Source organism: Cyprinus carpio, chromosome B4 (assembly GCF_018340385.1).
Source record: "Cyprinus carpio isolate SPL01 chromosome B4, ASM1834038v1, whole genome shotgun sequence".
Classification (NCBI taxonomy): domain Eukaryota; kingdom Metazoa; phylum Chordata; class Actinopteri; order Cypriniformes; family Cyprinidae; genus Cyprinus; species Cyprinus carpio.
The window spans coordinates 25,096,246-25,115,636 of record NC_056600.1 but is presented as its reverse complement, the minus strand read 5'-3'; the positions used below and the strand labels follow the sequence as shown (position 1 = coordinate 25,115,636).

General features: G+C 37.8%; 1 protein-coding gene across 4 annotated transcripts; it reads left to right on the top strand.

The window, feature by feature from the left end:
* Positions 1-487: 487 nt before the first annotated feature.
* Positions 488-16,802, top strand: LOC109112564 (gastrula zinc finger protein XlCGF8.2DB-like). 4 transcript variants are annotated; one of them, XR_006154579.1, is made up of 5 exons: positions 488-701; positions 3,878-4,034; positions 8,766-9,345; positions 9,778-9,905; positions 10,835-11,950. XR_006154579.1 is itself a non-coding variant. In XM_042722458.1 (3 exons), exons 2-3 carry the CDS (start codon positions 3,944-3,946, stop codon positions 15,345-15,347), a joined length of 1,155 nt encoding a protein of 384 aa, XP_042578392.1. In that variant the 5' UTR covers positions 570-701; positions 3,878-3,943; the 3' UTR covers positions 15,348-16,802. The 4 variants fall into 4 exon arrangements, 3 of the variants coding, with proteins under 3 accessions (XP_042578392.1, XP_042578393.1, XP_042578394.1); XM_042722458.1 differs by lacking the exons at positions 8,766-9,345; positions 9,778-9,905; positions 10,835-11,950 and adding an exon at positions 14,284-16,802 and having other exon boundaries at positions 570-701; XM_042722459.1 differs by lacking the exons at positions 488-701; positions 8,766-9,345; positions 9,778-9,905; positions 10,835-11,950 and adding exons at positions 714-864; positions 14,284-16,802.
* Positions 16,803-19,391: the final 2,589 nt, after the last annotated feature.

Sequence of the window (19,391 nt, the reverse complement as noted above, 5' to 3'; positions counted from 1 at the left end):
CTAAACGTCCTAAAACAGTTTTACTTAAACTATATGGACAAGATCTTGAACAGGTTAAGGTTGTAAGATTCTTGGGAGTGTTCTTTGATGAGAAGTTAACCTGGTGTCAACATATTGATAAAGTTCGAAATAAATGTAAAAAGTTTAATAATGTTTTAAGATGTATATCATTAAGGGACATACAAATAAAACATGGCAAGAATACTGGGATATAGCTGATACTGGACAACATTTATATAACATACAAAAGCAAGTAAGTAGAAATAGTATTAAACAGTGTAAGAATCCAAAGGAAGAAAATACAATTACACGTCTTAGAATAGGTCATGCTGGTTTAAATTTTACATTACAGAGAATAGAAAAACACCCCACTGATCTTTGCAACTAATGCAACACGCAAGAGACAGGAAGTCATATTGTATTAGATTGAAAAGGGTATGAAGAAGAAAGAAGGGAGTTAGAAACACAAGTTGGAAAACAGAATGTCAGTGGGAAATCTGTTAGGAAATACAATGTCAAAAATCCATACTATCCTTATGAATTATTTAAAAAGTACTGGGATAAGTGAAAGAATTTAATAGCTTCTTTCAAGCTAATGCCCACACTCCAGTCCAGCAGGTGGACTTTTATTTTGGTCTGTCGATGTGACGTCATAATTCTGCGCCGCTCTCCTGCATCTGTTGTGATTCTGCTGAAGAAAGGTTTGTGTTTTCATCATTTAAAGTGTTAAAATCGATGCAGACAGTTCAGACATTTGTACAGTTTTTACAAGGACCGTAAAACGGATGAAGTATTCTGGAGTGTAATATCATAACGCTTTATGCAGCATTTGGGATCGTTATTTTGTGCTTGTAAATCAAAAAGGTGGGTCTAATTTTGCTCCAGATATCGATTATCAGTTAGTAATGCAGTAACGGAGCTTGTTGAAAGTCCGAATCAGTTGATTCACCAAACGTCGCTCGCTGACGACACTTGTGTAAATAAACCTGTATGTTTGGGAATCGAGAAATAATCAACTTTCAACTAATCGACATTTTTTTTTTTCAAAATGTAAAATATAACAATAATAAATCCAATTAAAATAATTTATCATTGCACATCAGAGGTGGTACAGAATAACACAAAAATGACATTTAGCCTATTTACAGACTGTTTAATGAGGCTCAGAGGTGGCATGAATGCATTTAAATTAACAATAACAATGTTAAGAGGTAGGACAGCTTCGCATTAGAGCATTATTGCAGTGGTTAATATGTTTCTGGCATATATTTAGAAACATTTTTTAACCTTAATGCAGTGAGTGGCGTTTCATTTATTAAACAACAATTGGAAGACGTTTCAATCTACATATTCCAGGATGACAACACCACGATTGAAAGAGTGATTCAGTGTATATCTGCTCTAAATATAAAAAACTGAAGGAAAAAAAACACCATAAAAAAAGAGCAATAGTGTATTCATTTGATTTTTCTTTTTCTTTCTTTTTTTTACAGATGTGTAAGGTTGTCAAAACAATGCACACCATACTACTAGTACTTATTATAATACTGTGCATATTTAAAGATTTTAGATGATGGCGACAGGAGCATATGAGTGAATGAGATAAAACATCATTGACAGATGACTGTAGTCGTTAATGATAGTTAATCCAGGGTGCGATCTAGCGGTCTGGCATCTCAATATTTACAGTATCAGCGGATCAGGTGTGTGTGTGAAGAGAGAAGTGAGCTCCACATCGCAAACAGCTCTGAAGTATTCACATGTAGTGTAATGCAGAGCCGCACCAGAACAGACACGGAGAATTATATAATCAAGTTAAGTGCCATCATTTAGAGTAAGTTCTTAAAATTATCTCTTAATTAGAGCTTAGTAGTCTCACCAATAAATCATCAGGACAATTCATACACTTTCATGATATTTAATCAGTGAATTCGTGAACTACTTCTTGTTAGGTGCAGCTATTACTGTTACTGGAAAAAAAGTTACCCATCTGAAAACCCGGAAGTGTGAAACTGGCCTATAATGGGTCATTGGTGTATAAGGATTTTCAACATGCATATTTTAAAATACACAAAATTATGTCTTTTGTAGTTGTTCAAACATTTAGAAGGTTGTGTACACATAAATTAGTATATAAAAAAAAATAAGTGATTTTAGTTTTTTTTTTTTTTTCACATAGATAAATTAGCCATAGCCTTAAAAAAATGTAATGTGGTGTGACCATCATTTATATTAAAATGTATTAAATTCCTTAACATTTTTTTTTTAATGTTCTCAGTAATTGAAGTGTTAGGAAACAAAGGTTTTGCATTTCTAAAATGATGCATTTTTTTTGTAAATAGGCTTTCATTTTGTTGCCAAGGCTTCAAAATTATTTTTTTTACTATTTTTTAACAAGATGGTGCCATTTTTTCAGGTTTGGCCTATAAAGCAAATACTTCAAATTGCTTTATTCACGTTTTCTGCTTATAGAGCATATTGGATATATTAAATATGTTTTAAAATGTATTTATTGTGATTTCAAAGCTAAATTTTTAGAATCACACAATCCTTCAGAAATAATTCTGATATTCTGATTTGCTGCTCAGAAACATTTATTATTATTGTGATGTTGAAAAAAGCTGAGTAGAATTTTTTCAGGTTTCCTTAGTGAATAGAAAGTTAAGAAGCACAACATTTATCTGAAAAAGAAATCTTTTGTAACATTATAAATGTCTTTATCATCATTTTTGATCAATTTAAAGCATCTTTGTGACGTGACATTCAGCCAAGTATGGTGACCCATACTCAGAATTGGTGCTCTGCATTTAACCCATCCGAAGTGCACACACACAGAGCAGTGAACACACACACACACTGTGAACACACACCCGGAGCAGTGGGCAGCCATTTTATGCTGCGGCGCCCGGGGAGCAGTTGGGGGTTCGATGCCTTGCTCAAGGGCACCTCAGTCGTGGTTTTGAAGGTGGAGAGAGAACTGTACATGCACTCCCCCACCCACAATTCCTGCCGGCCCGAGACTCGAACTCACAACCCTTCGATTGGGAGTCCGACTCTCTAACCATTAGGCCACGACTTCCCACAAATGAAGGGAAGTCGTGATCTTTGCTAAATGAAGGTAATTAATTTCAGTAATTTAAAAAAGAATGATACTGACTCTAAGCTTTTTAATGATATAGTGTATAATGTTACACAAGCTTTTTATTTCACATAAATGCTGGTCTTTGGATCCCTCTATTCATCAAAGAATCCTGAAAAAAATGTATTCAACTGTTTTAAATATCGATAAAAAAATAATAATAATTAAAGCTTCTTGAGCAGCAAATCAGCATATTAAAATGATTTGTGAACGATGTGACACTGAAGACTGGAGTAATGATGCTGACAATTCAGCTTTGATCACAGCAATCAATTGCATTTTACAATACATTCAAAAAGAAAGCAGTTTTTTTAAATAGTAAAATATTTCACAACATTACTGCTTTGCTGTCCTCTTCTAATAATGCAGGCTTGGTGAGCAGAGGAGAATTCTTTATAAAACATTAAAATCTATATATATAGATTACAGGAATGTTATATTGTAGTGTGTGTATATATATATATATATATATATATATATATATATATATATATATATATTGGCAATTTGGCAACCATATAAGTGTAAAATGTGAGGCCCTGTCTACAATTTATATTCAATTGCTAAAAGAGTCTCTGAGACATAAAGCATAAGAGATCATCAGTGATCCTCAGCAGATGCTACAACTATCACTGATTACCTGTGCGCTGACTATCGAACTAAGGAGCTGATTGAGACACACCTAGAGATTTAGTTTGCCTATTTTTTTCCTTCTGTTAATTATACTCATCTTAACAGGGCAAATTTTCCAGAACCAGAGAAAAACTCCTGGTGAATCATCTGAGATCCATATGACTCGCTATTATGAAGATGGCGTTTATTAAAGAGGAGACTGAAGACATTAAGATTGCAGAAGTATTTAGTCTACAACATGAAGATACTGAAGAACAAACAGGTTGGTTTTCATTCTCAAAGCTTAACTCACTCATATTATAATATCTATTTCTGATGAATGTCTTATGAGTGTCATAATTAATGAGCTCTCTCTCCCTAAGAAATGTAAACACATACAGTACAGACACATTTAGATTAGAGCTGTCAATCAATTAAAATATTGAATTACAATTAATCACAGGATAGTCATGAGATAACTTGTGATTAATCGTAACTTAATCGCACATTTTAAGTTAACGTGAATAGCGTTTTCGACTCGTACATTACACGTCACACCCTGATATCACGTGTCTTCATGGGACCTTTACGGGTTGTGTGTGAACGCACGCACATATTCCGGGTAATCACTGGCAGTGTGAAAGTGCAAAGCTAGCGACCCAGGAACAAGTGCTGGGACACATTACCCGTGTATTTTCCGGAATCGCAGTGTGAAAGGGGCTTATCGGCACAATCGCCGACTCAAACAACTTGACTTTCATAGTACATGGTATTGAAGGCTGACTGTCTCATAATTATCTTGCTCTACCGTCCTCCTAAAGCCTTGAAAAAAAAATGTTTTTTCTGAACTTCGTGAACTGTTAACCCATGCCTGCTCATTGTCATTTCCCATTCTTCTGCTTGGTGACTTCAATATTCATGTGTTGATACTGTTTGCTCTAACACTAACTAATTACTGTCTGTTTTTGAATGTTTTAATCTGACTCAGCATGTTCATTTTCCTACCCATACTCATGGTCATATCCTTGATCTGATATGTACATCAAGGGTGGATATCACTTCCATCTCTTCTTCTGACACTGGTATCTCTGACCACAAACTTCTTGATTTAAGCTTAAATCTGCCTATGCATACAAAATGTCTGAAGACCGTTATATCATACCGCAATCTGAAAGCTATTGATACTGCATCATTCTGTACCTCTATTGTTTCTTTAAACCTCTCTGATGTTATTGATATTTCTTCTCCGTCCGTAGACGGCTTGAGCGTCTTTACACAAAAACTGGTCTTACTGTACATTTGGCTTTTCTTGATCATTTCAAATCATATAAATCTGCTCTTATTTTAGCTTGCTCTAGTTTTGTCTCTGCCACAATTAATAAATCAAGTAACAGGCCAAAAGCATTATTTAATACAATAAATAAGCTTACTAACCCCCTACCTCAGGATGCCCTAGCTTCTAATGAGCTTTGCTGTTCTTTTCTGGATTATTTGCTTGAAAAGACTGATGCCGTCCACCAATGTTTCCCTACTGATACTGAGCTCAGCTATCCATTAAATCTATCTAGTCAGTTTCTGTCTTGTTTTTCTTTGACGACCTAAGCTAATCTTGAAATCCAACTCTTCATCCTGTCAACTTGATCCTGCTCCTGCTTCTCTCCTGAAACTTTGCCATTCTGCCATCTCTGCACCTATCTCTCACCTCATCAATGCATCTCTTACCTCTGCTTCATTTCCTCTGCTACTCATAACTGCTGCAGTTACCCCTGCAGTTACCCCTGTACCTCTGTAAGCCCAACCTAGACCCCTCAATTCTATCTTAATTACTGTCCTATTTCAAATTTACCCTTCATAACTAAATTACTGGAAAGCACTGTTGCCGCCCAACTCCAGTCTTTTCTAGTTGAAAATAATCTATTTGATCTTTTTCAATCTGGTTTTCGCCCCCTCCATAGTACTGAAACTGCACATGTAAAGGTAGTGAATGATCTACTGCTTTCTGGTGACTCTGGTTCTCTGTCTATACTTCTGTTACTTGACCTCAGCTCTGCCTTCGATACGTTTCCCATGAATTACTTATTTCTCATCTCTCTGATCTGGGTATCTCTGGTACTGCTCTTTCTTGGTTTTCTTCCTATCTCTTTGACAGACAATTCTACATCTCTGTTAAGGATTCTCGATCACCCACTGTCCCCCTGAAGCGAGGTGTTCCTCAGGGATCCGTTCTTGTCCCATTATCCACAATTTACATAATACCACTTGGTCAGATTTTACAATGTCATGGTCTTAACTATCTTAACTCGCTCCCGAACTTGCCCCCCCGTCCCCCTTCTGCCTCAGGCACCACTGAACTATGAACCCCCCCCCCCCCCCAGGTCCAAAATCCCCAGGTCCTTCCACCCCCACTCCCTCTCGATCGCCCACTGTCCCCCTGAAGCGAGGTGTTCCTCAGGGATCCGTTCTTGTCCCATTATTATCCACAATTTACATAATACCACTTGGTCAGATTTTACAATGTCATGGTCTTAACTATCTTAACTCGCTCCCGAACTTGCCCCCCCGTCCCCCCCTTCTGCACCTCATGGCCCCCCACTGAACCCCCCCCCCCAGGTCCCCCCCCCCCCCCCCCCCCCCCCCCCCAGGTCCAAAATCCCCAGGTCCTTCCACCCCCACTCCCTCTAACATACGATGTCATGCACCAGTCACTTTGTGCAGCAGTGGTCTGCTCACTGCCTCATTCACCATGGAACTGACGTCATTCTACCACCTCATCAGTCAGTTTAATAAAATAACTGCTCTTGAGCCCTTTGTCACTTTTAATCAGACTGAATAAGCTATTTTTTTTTATGCACTAAAAATCTTTTTATCTGCACTGTTTGTTCACTGGTTTGCACTCTATCTGCCATGTGCCTTGCGCTGCTTTTATTTAACCTTATTTTTATTTTATTTTTTTCTATTATGTCTTTTTTTACATTTCTTTATTGTATAGTTTTATCTTATATTTTATATTTGATCTAGATTTTTAGGCTCTACTGTTAGTGTTATCTGTATGCACCGGGGGTCTGAGAGTAACGCAATTTCGATTCTCTGTATGTATGTACTGTACATGTGGAAGAATTGACAATAAAGCAGACTTGACTTGACTTGACTTGACTATCACTTTTATGATGATGACATTCAACTATACTCCATTTGTACACCTGCTCTACCTGCCCAAATTGACAAAATCTCTGCTTGTGTGAAAGAGATAAAAGATTGGCTTAATTTAAATTTTCTGGAACAGAAACATGGACAAAACTGAGATCATTTTTATTGGAACTCCCACAGTCACCAGCAACATTTCTACCAATTTCACCTGTGAGATTGCTGGCTCTCTCATCAAATCATCTAGTACTGTTAAAAATGTAGGTGTAAATTTCGACTCCACACTCTTCTTTCAGTCTCACATTAACTCTATCACTAAATCTGCATTCTTTCATTTATGTCGCATTGACAAACTCTGTCCCTTCATCAGTACCAAAGATGCTGAAACTGTCATCACGCTTTGATTACTGTAATGCTCTCTTCATTGGTTTACAATACATTCAAAACTCTGCTGCTAGAATACTCACCCATGCCAAATGTTCTGCTCATATAACCCCAATTTTGTATGATCTCCACTGGCTCCCAGTTGCCTACCATATTAAATTCAAAATTCTCCTGCTCGCTTTTAAATCCTTGCATGGCTTAGCTCCCCCTTATCCTTGTAATATGCTTGTCCCCTACACCCGACTCGCTCACTACGTTCCTCTGACTCTGGCCTTCTCGTTGTCCCTCGTTGTCTCTTAAGTTCTGCTTTGTATTTGTATTTTTTTTAATGCTTGACTCTTTGTCTGTATGCTGCCCTGTCCATATAATGTTCCTTTACTGTATCTTTAATTATTGTTTTCCATCAATGCTTACTCATATTATCTCTTCTTTTGTTAAATGTACATTGTAAAGTGTCCTTGAGCACTGGAAAGAAGCTATATAAATAAAACTTATTATTATTATTATTATAGATGTTTTTCTAAGAACTTGTTCATGTCTATTAGATGCATGAAAAAAGAAATACCAGGTTCTCATTACTTCTCTTTCTTTGCACTGAGCAATTTATTTACACAAGGCTGTTTACATTTTCGCAGAACAGGGCAGCTCACTTCTTCTGAATATGAAAATGTACATTTATTATTACATTTGTTTGCCTCTCTGTGCCGACATACTGTGTTCTGATAGAGCTGTGTTTCTGTTGCCAGACAACAAAATTAATATGAAATAGTGACTGAAATGCAACCCATTAAGACTACATAACCAGCTCTCCCTTCCTAGATGTTAAATAGCCAAAAAATCCTCATTTATAATCGAGTCGTCATCTGATAGAATCAAATAGACGACACATGAGACAATACAACAGCTGTGATGTGATTTTGGGTATACTTGCATGTAAAATTAGAGAAGCAACATTATATCTGTTTAACTGAAAGCGCTGCTTCTCTCTGCCGCTCACTGAACAATGCAGATGCACAGAGAGCTCTTTCTCTAGAGAAAGAGGTGTGTGTGCACTGGGACAGCAAGACTTTGCGCAGCAGTACCACCGAGTCTCAGAAACTAAATAAGGTTTGAGAAAACCCTAAAGATTTGTTGCTTGGCGTTTAACAAAAAAAAAAAATGTTGCTAAAAGAGTTGCTAAATCTAGTGACACAACACTGTGCATTTCCATTTCTCCAACTACGGTTAGGCCATGGATCAAAACAGAAAATACCTGTTGCGTCAATCACACGTTAATAAAAAATTAGTGCCGTTAAAATGAATTTGCGTTAATTTTGACAGCCCTAATTTAGATGCTCACAGAAATCTGTTGTCAATGTCGAGGCACATTGTTGTCACAATAGATGCCTCCAGATTGGGCTGGCATGCTGTATGTAACGGCCACACAGCCTATGGCTGCAATGGCATATCAGTTGCCTCAAGTTGCTAGTGATACTGCTTGCCTTAGGCCGGGTTCACACCGCAATCTGCAGCAGAGCGGAAGCAGCGCGTTAACAGCAGGTAGGCAGAGCGGAAGCAGCACGCGGCTATTTTGCTTTCACACCGGCAGCGGAGGCAACGTGCAACTGAAAAGCGGATTTTGGACAGAGTACTCTATAATGGGTAAGTTCGCTTTGCTTTATTTCCATTTCAAATACATTTAAATAAAAAGACTTGGCAAGAAGCTTTTGTTAATTAATAATTTCATTGTAACTTTTGTTGCATCTTTGTTTTGTTGTCTTTGTTTTCCGCGCAGTACGTGTTTTTGATAGAAGGAAGGCCATCGCACTATATTTGTTATTAAGGAGACTACGAAAAAGACGCAGACTTTGGGTTCATCCCATTAACCGACGTAGGAGAGAACATGGTGCATATTACCATCTTGTCGCTGAACTGCGTCTTGACCGTGACCGGCATCTAAAGTACTTCAGGATGAGTGCAGAACAAATGGATCACATTCTTTCCCTGATTGAAGGCCACCTTTCAAGGCAAACAACAAACTACAGGCAGTCCATTGAACCTAAGCAGCGACTTGCAGTTATACTGAGGTAAGATCAACATGTTAGTAATAAAGTCTAGGGCAAATATTAATGTATGTATTTGTAAATATGAATGTATACGTTTACTTTTTGTTTGAATAAGTTAGTTAAACATTTATTGCACTAGTTCCAAACTGCAAAGAAATAACTTTGACTTGAGTATTAAGTAATAAAAAAGATTTATTAAGTAAATTGAACAAAAATCACAACAAAGTCATGCAGAAAGTATGATTGACAATATGTTTACATGAAAAATAGTACAAAAATAACCCTGAAACTGCTGAACTATTTACAACATGGCTGGATAAAATAAATTAAAACCATTGTAATGTTAAACTGTATTACTACAGTTGATGGTAAACAGAGGAATGCTGTTCTGGCATGGTGGAGATTGAGGGAGGTGTGATATGTGGGGGGTGATGAGTTTGTTCCTCTTGGTAGGTGGGTGTGGGGTGAATAGGCTGAAATCCAGATGATTGTGGGTGCTGGCGACCTCTGGTATGATACACTGTGTGGGTTGCTGTTGCTTGTTGCCTCTGACCATCATCTTCTAACTCCAGGTCAGCCAGGTAGGTCATTATCTGTATCTGTGCCCTGGTACGGTTTCTGGGAAGCAGCCGGTTCAGTTTTGGAACTAAACTGAGGGCAAAATAATACATTTCGTCCTCCTGTCTGGGAACATTTGGTGGTGCAGGAGTAGTGGGTTGTGTTATTATGTCCAATAACTGTTGCTCAGTTGTAGTTGGGGAAACTGTTCTTCTCCGTTTCTGTTTGTGTTGTTGACTGTCAGTCACCAGTGCTTGAACCCTGGGATGTATAGTGGGGGTAGGGGTGTCAGGTCTCGGAGCTGTTATTTGTGGTGTGCAGGTGCTTGGCAGTGGTATGGGGGTAGCTGATCTTTCACCTGCCAGTAATGGTGTTGCAGGCCTCTGTATGGCCGGAAGGGGATTGAAAGTTGTAGTGAGTTCAGACAACTCTGGCTCCACATCCTCATTAGCCACAGTCATGTCCAGAGGTTCCGGCTCACTCTGCAAAGTGTGTCTGGAACTACAAATTAATAAATATATTATATTAATATATTGGCACCAACTCGTATGTATTTTTTTTAGATTACACACAAATAATAATGTACTCATTCTCACTGAAACAATATTTTGTAATAACTGTCCATAAGAGAAAATAAAAAAATAAATAGAGTAAGATATGAGATCAACAAGTGACATACTAACCTTCTAGGCTGCATGTATGGCAACAGAAATGACATTACTTTATCGTACTTCCATTCCCTGATTATGCCACCTGCAGAACCACTGGGCAATTTTTTTTGCTTCTTGTTTCTGTTAAAAGCATCTCTCAACAACTTCCATCTTCGCTTACAGTCGTTCACTGTAAAACACATAAATGTGTATTAATATGAGAATTTAGACATGTATATACACTGCATATGTTATACAGGGGGAAAAAAAAGACTTATGTTATATTTATTTGTCTTTAACAGATTTCTGGGATTTTGAGAGAGCTTCACCAGCCTGGCCTTCCAGTACTGTCTAGGGAAAAGCACCGTTGCTGAATCTGTCCATATGACTTGTAGAGCAATTGAGGAGCAAATGATGGCATCACAGTTCCCTAGACCAACAGAGCACATGTGGAGAGCCATAGCGTCCAAATTTTGGGACAAATGGAACTTCCCAAACTGCCTAGGTGCTATTGATGGGAAGCATGTTACCATTATGTCACCTGCACATTCTGGTAGCTTGTTTTTTAACTACAAGAGAACTTTCTCAATAGTTCTTCTAGCACTAGCAGATGCAGAGTACAGATTTACATTTGTACAGGTCGGAGACTTCGGCAGAACAAGTGATGGTGGAGTGTTCAGTGGTTCTGCTCTCGGGAGAGGCATGGAGGCCAAAACTTTGTCTGTGCCTGCTGACTGCCCTTTGCCTGGATCTGGTGTACAAGGCCCATTGCCGTACACCATGGTGGGTGATGCTGCATTCCCACTGAAAACATATTTGATGAGACCTTTTCCAGGGAACAGAATCCCAGGATGGAGACAAATGTTCAATTACCGATTGTCACGAGCAAGAATGGTTGTAGAATGTGCCTTTGGCATTCTGTCATCCAGATGGAGGGTACTCCATACACGGATCAACGTGAAGCCAGACAATGCTGACTGTATTGTAACTGCAGCCTGCATTCTTCACAACTTCCTTACAAACCCATCGGACAATCAAAGGTGGTTGGATGAGGCAGAAGAGAGAGGGGAAGTGCTAGCCCCTGCTACAAACATGGGTGGAAATAGGGGATGCAGAGAGGCTTACGATGTGCGGGAAAAACTTTGCACATTTTTCAGCTCCCCTGAAGGTAGAGTGTCCTGGCAGGACAATATGGTGTAGGGTTTGTTTGCAAGCAAATTTACCAAAGGACACCCTGAAAACCAATTTAATACACTGTTTTAAATTCTGTGTATTACAAATGGTTCATAGCCTGACTTCCTGCTCATCTTGAAATCATCATTTACTTGTTTATTATATATGTATGTATCACCTGCTTTTGTTATTTGTGTGCTTGCAATGTGTAATTTAGAAATTGTAAATAAATGGTTCCAATTGAATCAATTTTGTTTTTTCTTGAAAAGAACAATAATTCTACAATTTCACACATTGGTTTTATGTAGCCAACACATGTTTTCTGCTGAACATTCCAATGTATTAGAGGAAAGTGGCAGGCTTTTGAGGTTGTGGTGAACCTAGAACTGTAAGTACTTTGACATATTTTAACATAAAAAAAAAATGTATATATATGTATATATATATTTATTATCTGAATTATATTTATTATATATTACCTTTTTATATTTTTAATATTAGCTCTTACCTCCATGAAAAACTCTTTTATATGTTGATACACAGAATATCTGACACATCAAATACATACATTACCCATCATAAAAAGCTGATAGATAATTCATAAATGTATACAGCAAACTTCTTAACAGAGACAATGTAAATGAGCAAAATCTCGAAAATAGAAAAAAAGACGCAGATCATAGATGTCTATACTGTAGCTATGTGTGCTAGGCCTATATTAATCTGTCTATGCTATTTGCCTATCTATATTGAGTTGTTTGCTCGTGTGCCAGCGAAAGCGTCAAAAACACTAAAATTACTTACCATCTGCACTAAGAGCCGCTGCAACTTCATCCCATGATTTTTCCTTCGCCTGCAAGTCTTTGTAAAGTACATTGTGTGGATCATAAAGAACTTGATATTTCTCAACTTCCACGATGAGAGGAGTGTTGTCCATATAACAACCAAGCATTTCACAAGAAAATGAATAAAGTCTAAGCAAGATGGCTAGCCTTAGCAAGCATGTTCCTAATAATCTGAGAGCATGTCCTGAAGACATTCAGAGATGAATGGAGAGCAAAACATAGTCAGCTGGGACATGAAGCTTGATCTCTTAATCCTACTTCATGTGGGGAGTGAAGATCCCATCTAACTTGTTCTTAAGTCAGTCTTATAACTCATGAAGTCCATATCAATAATATAGCAATGCATGAAGAAATGCTACTTCTGAATCAGAAACTTATGATCAGTGCGCGAAAACTTGCACTTAGCCCATAGTCCCTTACTTATGGCTCACCAGAGAGATCTCTCCTGGTTTAAAGGGATAGTTCACCCAAAAATAAAAATCTGACGTTTATCTGCTTACCCCCCTGGGCATCCAAGATGTATGTAACTTTGTTTCTTCAGTAGAACACAAACCGTTGCAGTCTGTCAGTCATATAATGCAGGTCAATGGTAACAACAATTACCATTCTGTGAGATAATCTGTGAGAAAATAAAAAAAAACATGCACAGACAAATCCAAATTTAACCCTGCGGCTCGTGACGACCCATTGATGTCCTAAGACACGAAATGAGCAGTTTGTGTAAGAAACTGAACAGTATTTATATTGTCTTTCACAATTGACACTCCCAATTGAGATTGTACATAGAGTGTCAATGGTCCATTTGAGAGATGGGTGTTGTTAATGCGGTTCTAATCTGCAATGTGCCGAAAAGCAAGAAGAAGCGCTACACTGCAGTAGATCAGAGGTAAAAAAAAACGATATAAATACTGTTCAGTTTATCACAACAATTGTTCGTTTCCTGTCTTAGGACATCAATGTGTCATCATGAGCCGCAGGGTTTAATTTGGATTTTTCTGTGCATGTTTTTTATTTTCTTTGAGATTGTTGTTACTATTAGCCTGCATTATCGCCTACATCTTGGATGCCCTGGGGGTAAGCAGATAAATATCAAATTTAAATTTTTGGGTGAACTATCCCTTTAATGCACATTACAACAGCTTGTGCAGGGCAGTGCCTATTATATCAAGTGAAGAATAATTTTGAGACATGTTAATTCAACGACAAGTGTGTTCGGTGGTTCGCACTGTTGCCTCACAGCAAGAAGGTCCCCGGTTCAAGCCCCGGCTGGGACAGGAGGCCTTTCTGTGTGGTGTTTGCATGTTCTCCCTGTGTCTGTGTGGGTTTACGCCAGGTGCTCCGGGTTTCCTCCCACAGTCCAAAGACATGCATGTTAGGCTAATTGGAGTGTCTAAATTGTACCTGGGCATGTGTGAAGATAGAAGACTTGCGTATGGATCAACTTATGTGTAGATTGACTGGTTCGCACCACAAATATAGCCTTAGATGGCATTAATAAACAAACAAACCTGCCAGAACCGACTGATGCTAGATATATAACCGAAACTGCAACCCTATTCAAAGTATATTGCAGCACATGGAAATGGCAAACATTTACTATAATGCATTTTGTTCCGTTTTTTACAGTGTAGTACCATTTTTATGACCTTTTAAATTATAGTGTTATAGTGTAATGTTATAGTCAGCTTTTACAGTGTGGGGTTAACATGTATTTGTTTTTTTTTTCACTGTAGACCTGATGCCACTGAAAGAGGAGAGGCAAAAACTGAATGAAATAAAAGAGGAAAATTATGAGGAACATCATGATTATATAACTGGAAAAAAATCCACAAATACTTCCTCACGAAAAAGAGCCCAGAAGAAATCTAACGAATTTTGCACCTGCCATGAATGTGGAAAGAGTTTCAGTAAAAAACAAAACCTTCGCATCCACATGAGAGTTCACACGGCAGAGAGACGTTTCACTTGTCAACAATGTGGAAAGAGTTTTAGTCAAAAACAAAACCTTAACGTACACATGAGAATTCACACAGGAGAGAAACCTTACACCTGTCAACAATGTGGAAAGAGTTTCACTCTAAAACAAAACCTTGAAAACCACATGAGAATTCACACAGGAGAGAAACCTTACACCTGTCAACAATGTGGAAAGAGTTTCACTCTAAAACAAAACCTTGAAAATCACATGAGAATACACACAGGAGAGAAATCTTACAGCTGTCAACAATGTGGAAAGAGTTTCACTCTAAAACAAAACCTTAAAATCCACATGAGAATTCACACAGGAGTGAAACCTTTCACCTGCCAACAATGTGGAAAGAGTTTAAGTCAAAAACAAAACCTTGAAAACCACATGAGAATTCATACAGGAGAGAAACCTTTCATCTGTCAACAATGTGGAAAGAGTTTCAGTCTAAAACAAAACCTTGAAAACCACATGAGAATTCACACTGGACAGAGACCTTACAACTGTCAACATTGTGGTGAGAGTTTCGTTCAAAGAGGGAACTTTATAAACCACATGAATCTTCACAATGGAGAGAGGAATTTTGCCTGCCCTCAATGTGAAAAGAGCTTTAAACAAAAACAAGGCCTTCATTCCCATATGAGAATTCACACTCGAGAGGAATCTCACACATGCTCTGAGTGTGGAAAGAGCTTCAGACGTAAACTATCCCTTTATTCCCATATGAGAATTCACACTGGAGAGAAACCCTACGCATGTCAACCGTGTGGAAAGTATTTCAGGCATAAAGCAACCCTTAATGAACACATGAAGATTCACTTTAGGAGTTAATTGCTTAGATGTCACCAAAAAATTTTAATGTGCTGTTATTTGATTTACCCTCCTTTTCCAAAATTTGTAAACATGTGAACTACAACCCGAATTCCGGAAATGTTGGGGTGTTTTTTTTTTTTTTAAATGAAAATTAAAAAACCTTCAAATCACATAAGCCAATATTTTATTCACAATAGAACATAGATAACAAATGTTTAAACTGAGAAAATCTTTTATCCACTAAGTGAGCTCATTTCAAATTTGATGCTTGCTACATGTCTCAAAAAAAGTTGGCATAGGGGCAACAAATGTCTGAAAAAGCTAGAAATTTTGAAACAATTTAGCTGGGAAAACATCTAGCAACTAATTAAGTTAACTGACATCAGGTCTGTAACATAAAAGGAATGTCTTAGAGAGGTAGAGGTAAAGATGGGCAGAGGCTCTCCAATCTTCAGCTTCAACTTTATTTATAACAAACCTTCAAGACCACGATTTGGAGACCAAAGTGCTGTACAGGAAGACTAAATAAAAACAAGCATGAAACATCAAAAACATATACCACAACAACAAAGAATAAATAACAAAACATTTTCAAATGCTAATGAAAACTAATGATTTGTTCTCATTCAGTTGGAGAAAATTGTTAGCTAACCAACACTTAACCTCAGTCAAAAAATCATACAGATATTGAATGGATAAATTATCCTTGCATTTCAATGGCAAATAAATTTGTGAGTCATCAGCATACAAATGATAATGAATGTCATTTTTTTTCCAAAATTGATCCTAGAGGGAGCATATAAAGGGAGAACAAAACCCTTCCCAGTATTGAACCCTGAGGAACCTCACACATGAGAAGGGCAACAGATGAAGAGTAAAGGCCATTCCACATTGAGTGCGACAAACTTGCTTCCACACTGAGCGCGAAACAAATGTTTGCCTTCTGCTAATTTACGCCTGCACGCTAGGTGGTGCTGACCAACAATGCATTTTTCCTCAGATATATCTAATGTATGAATTTAACATTGTCCACTGCTCAATATACAGCATTAAATTAATATAGCTAAATAAAGTTTGTTTCTACGCCAGAAACAAAAACTATCTATATGATTACAAGAAAACATCTTAAAATATCAATATAAGTACAATTAGCATCAAGCCACATTTGAAAGTTTAATTAATGCATTTGCTTAAACCCCATTTTAAGCCATCATCAAGTGTTTGTATTAATTCCTGATTGTGATCTATAGTTGATTTTGATTCTATAATAGGCATGAATGCACTCTTTATATGTTTAATAAAGCCAAACTACTTATTGTAATAAACATCCTTAATTGTTAAAAATCCTTAATTGTTATATAAATACCATGAGCTGTACACAAAGCACATAAAGAAAAGATATCGTCATAATCGTATGTCTATTTGCTTTCAAATTTCATGTGTAGAAAATTGTTTCACTTTTTTTTTTTTGAATACGGAAAAGAGTGAACACGCTCTGAATCATATAACATGCGCATGTGGAAGAAAAAGGACAGTGCTCTCCAGATCACATAATTCAGTGGAGAATAAATTATATTAAGAACATGTGAGAATAAAAAATCTGTTCTCAGATACCAAAGATAACAAGAGCTTGCCATCCACTCTCTTCTCTCTCTGGATACTTTTCTTCTGTGTTCGATTACACTGGTTATTGGAACACCACCACCACTCTTGCCTTTTTGTGCAACAGCAGCGGCTATGGAAAGGTGATGTAATGCTCAGATCTTATTGGACGGCCTGTATTTTCACTTTGCGAAACTGAAAAGATTTGTCAGACTGGACAAAAAAACAAACACATTTTCCGTGTACGAATGTTCACGGTCAGTGTGGAAGCATCCATAGGAAGGTTGTTTTATTCCAGCGCGAAATTTTGTGGGCGAAATTCTAATCCCAATTCTATTTGCCCTTTTCCCCTTGTCCCTTGAAACAGAGTGCCAAGGGGGTAGGGGTGAAAATATTCCCCAAAGAATTGGGACACTACTATAGTCATGCGTGATCATGTGTTCTCTAGCTCCTACAATACACACACCTATACTGGTATGCATTAGAGATTTTAATTACCACGCTATATTAATGCGCTGCATACGGACACGCACACACACATATTGGATAGCGCGCTGCTCACATACAAGAGCAAAGAAACTTGTCAACGCTGTCCCACAACATTTATTAATAACAGTTAGTATACTGAATTGCTACATTATATTTTCCAGCAACGAGAGGATAAAATTGCTGTTTTTGAAGTAACGTTGAAGTAACTCACTCGTTGTAAAAAGAAACACATGCACAGATGCCATACACTCCACTCTCTCTCTCTTTCTCGCTCTCTCAGTATTTGAGAAAAAGGTTTAACGATTTCTAATTACTGGGGGAACTAGCCCCTCAATGTCTATGGTGGTTATTGCCCTGATCAGACATGAATATATGTTGTGGCACAATCGTGCAGTCAGTAATGATGTGACGTTAGGAAACTTTAGTGATTTTTTTGTTTGTTTGTTTTTTTGGTTTTTTTTTTTGCAAACATTATGTAAGGGAAACAGGTAAATTTAGCTCAAAGGGAATCATTTAAGATTTTAAAGGGAATTTGAACAGAATCACTGTTTCACGGCTGATCACTGAAACGGCCAGCGATTCACTGAACGAGCCGCATAACATCAAATCTGCGCTGGATATTAATATCCAAAGTATAGTGACAACATTATTAATTAGCACAGTAACAAGATCGGCAGTTTAAGACATTAACTTGTGAGCACAAAACACAAGATACTTCTCTTTTCAATATGAATGAGCCTTTATTAGATAAATCTAAGACATATAAACTAATCTAACACATAAGCACACGCACTCACACATTCACACAAGTTGCAGGAGGATAGACCGTTAGGAAAGAGTGAGTTTAAGAGAATGAAAATGTGAAATCCCAAGTTTACAGCAATACGTGAAATTGCATAGACATGAACAACCATTAATCACTTAATTAACCCTCGCACTGAGTTCCTCAATGAGGTTAAAATTATATTAGATAACACCAGTACAGATGTGAGTCTGGAGGTTACTTGCGTTGCCTGTTTAACGGGGTTCCCTTTTGTTGTCGCTGAAAAGGGGGTTTCCCGAAGTTGCTGATTGGCTGGAAGTTCAGTAGTCGTTGAAGTGACGTCTTGGGAAGCCCGTGGTTGGGCGTAGGCTGAAGATGCAGAGTTGTGGGCTGGTTGTAGTTTCAGACGGGCACGCGAGGTCAGACTCGGAGACACGGCGTTACAAAACTTAACTCAGAACACGAAACTCTCAAACGGAAAAGAAAAAAGTAAAGTTTGACGAGATTAGGTGGTGTTTCTTCTCATCGTGGCTAAGTAGCAGCAGGCGTGCAGGCCGAAGCACGCTGGAACCGCGCTCAAAGAACGCTTAAAGTGATGACAAAGCATGACTAAAAGCAGGCTAAAAGCCGGCATGACTGATAGCAAAAGCTAAACGCAAGCTCAAAGCTAAAAGCCGGCATGACTGATAGCAAAAGCTAAATGAAAGCTCAAAGCTAAAAGCAAAATTTGATGGTGTCCTGAGTATTTAAACTGGCCTTTTGGCCACCCCTCAAATGTTGTCTTGACCAAGTAGATATTGTCTTTTCTCGGTGTGTTGCATTGTTTGTCCCATCCATTCATAAATCATATGTTATCTTATCAAGCACGAGGTCCGAATTTTCCCGCTCTTGCAGGGTATAATTTGGACATGATTCTTATAACAAGAATATGATACATTTGACAAATAACTGATGGTCAGAAACGTTTCAAGCAAGAATATTCGAACACACACATACTAAACATGAATATGATCCCTTAAGCTATTCAAGAGTTATTTAAAAAGACATACACAATAAGTGATTAGAAACATTAAAATCAAATGTGTCGGTTACATAAATGATATGGAGTTAAGCAATGGACTGATATCCATTTAGAAGTCTTTTTTGAGTTCATTTTGGTGCATATATGCATTGGAAGGCATTCTCTGTGCCATTCTGGGAAGAAAGGA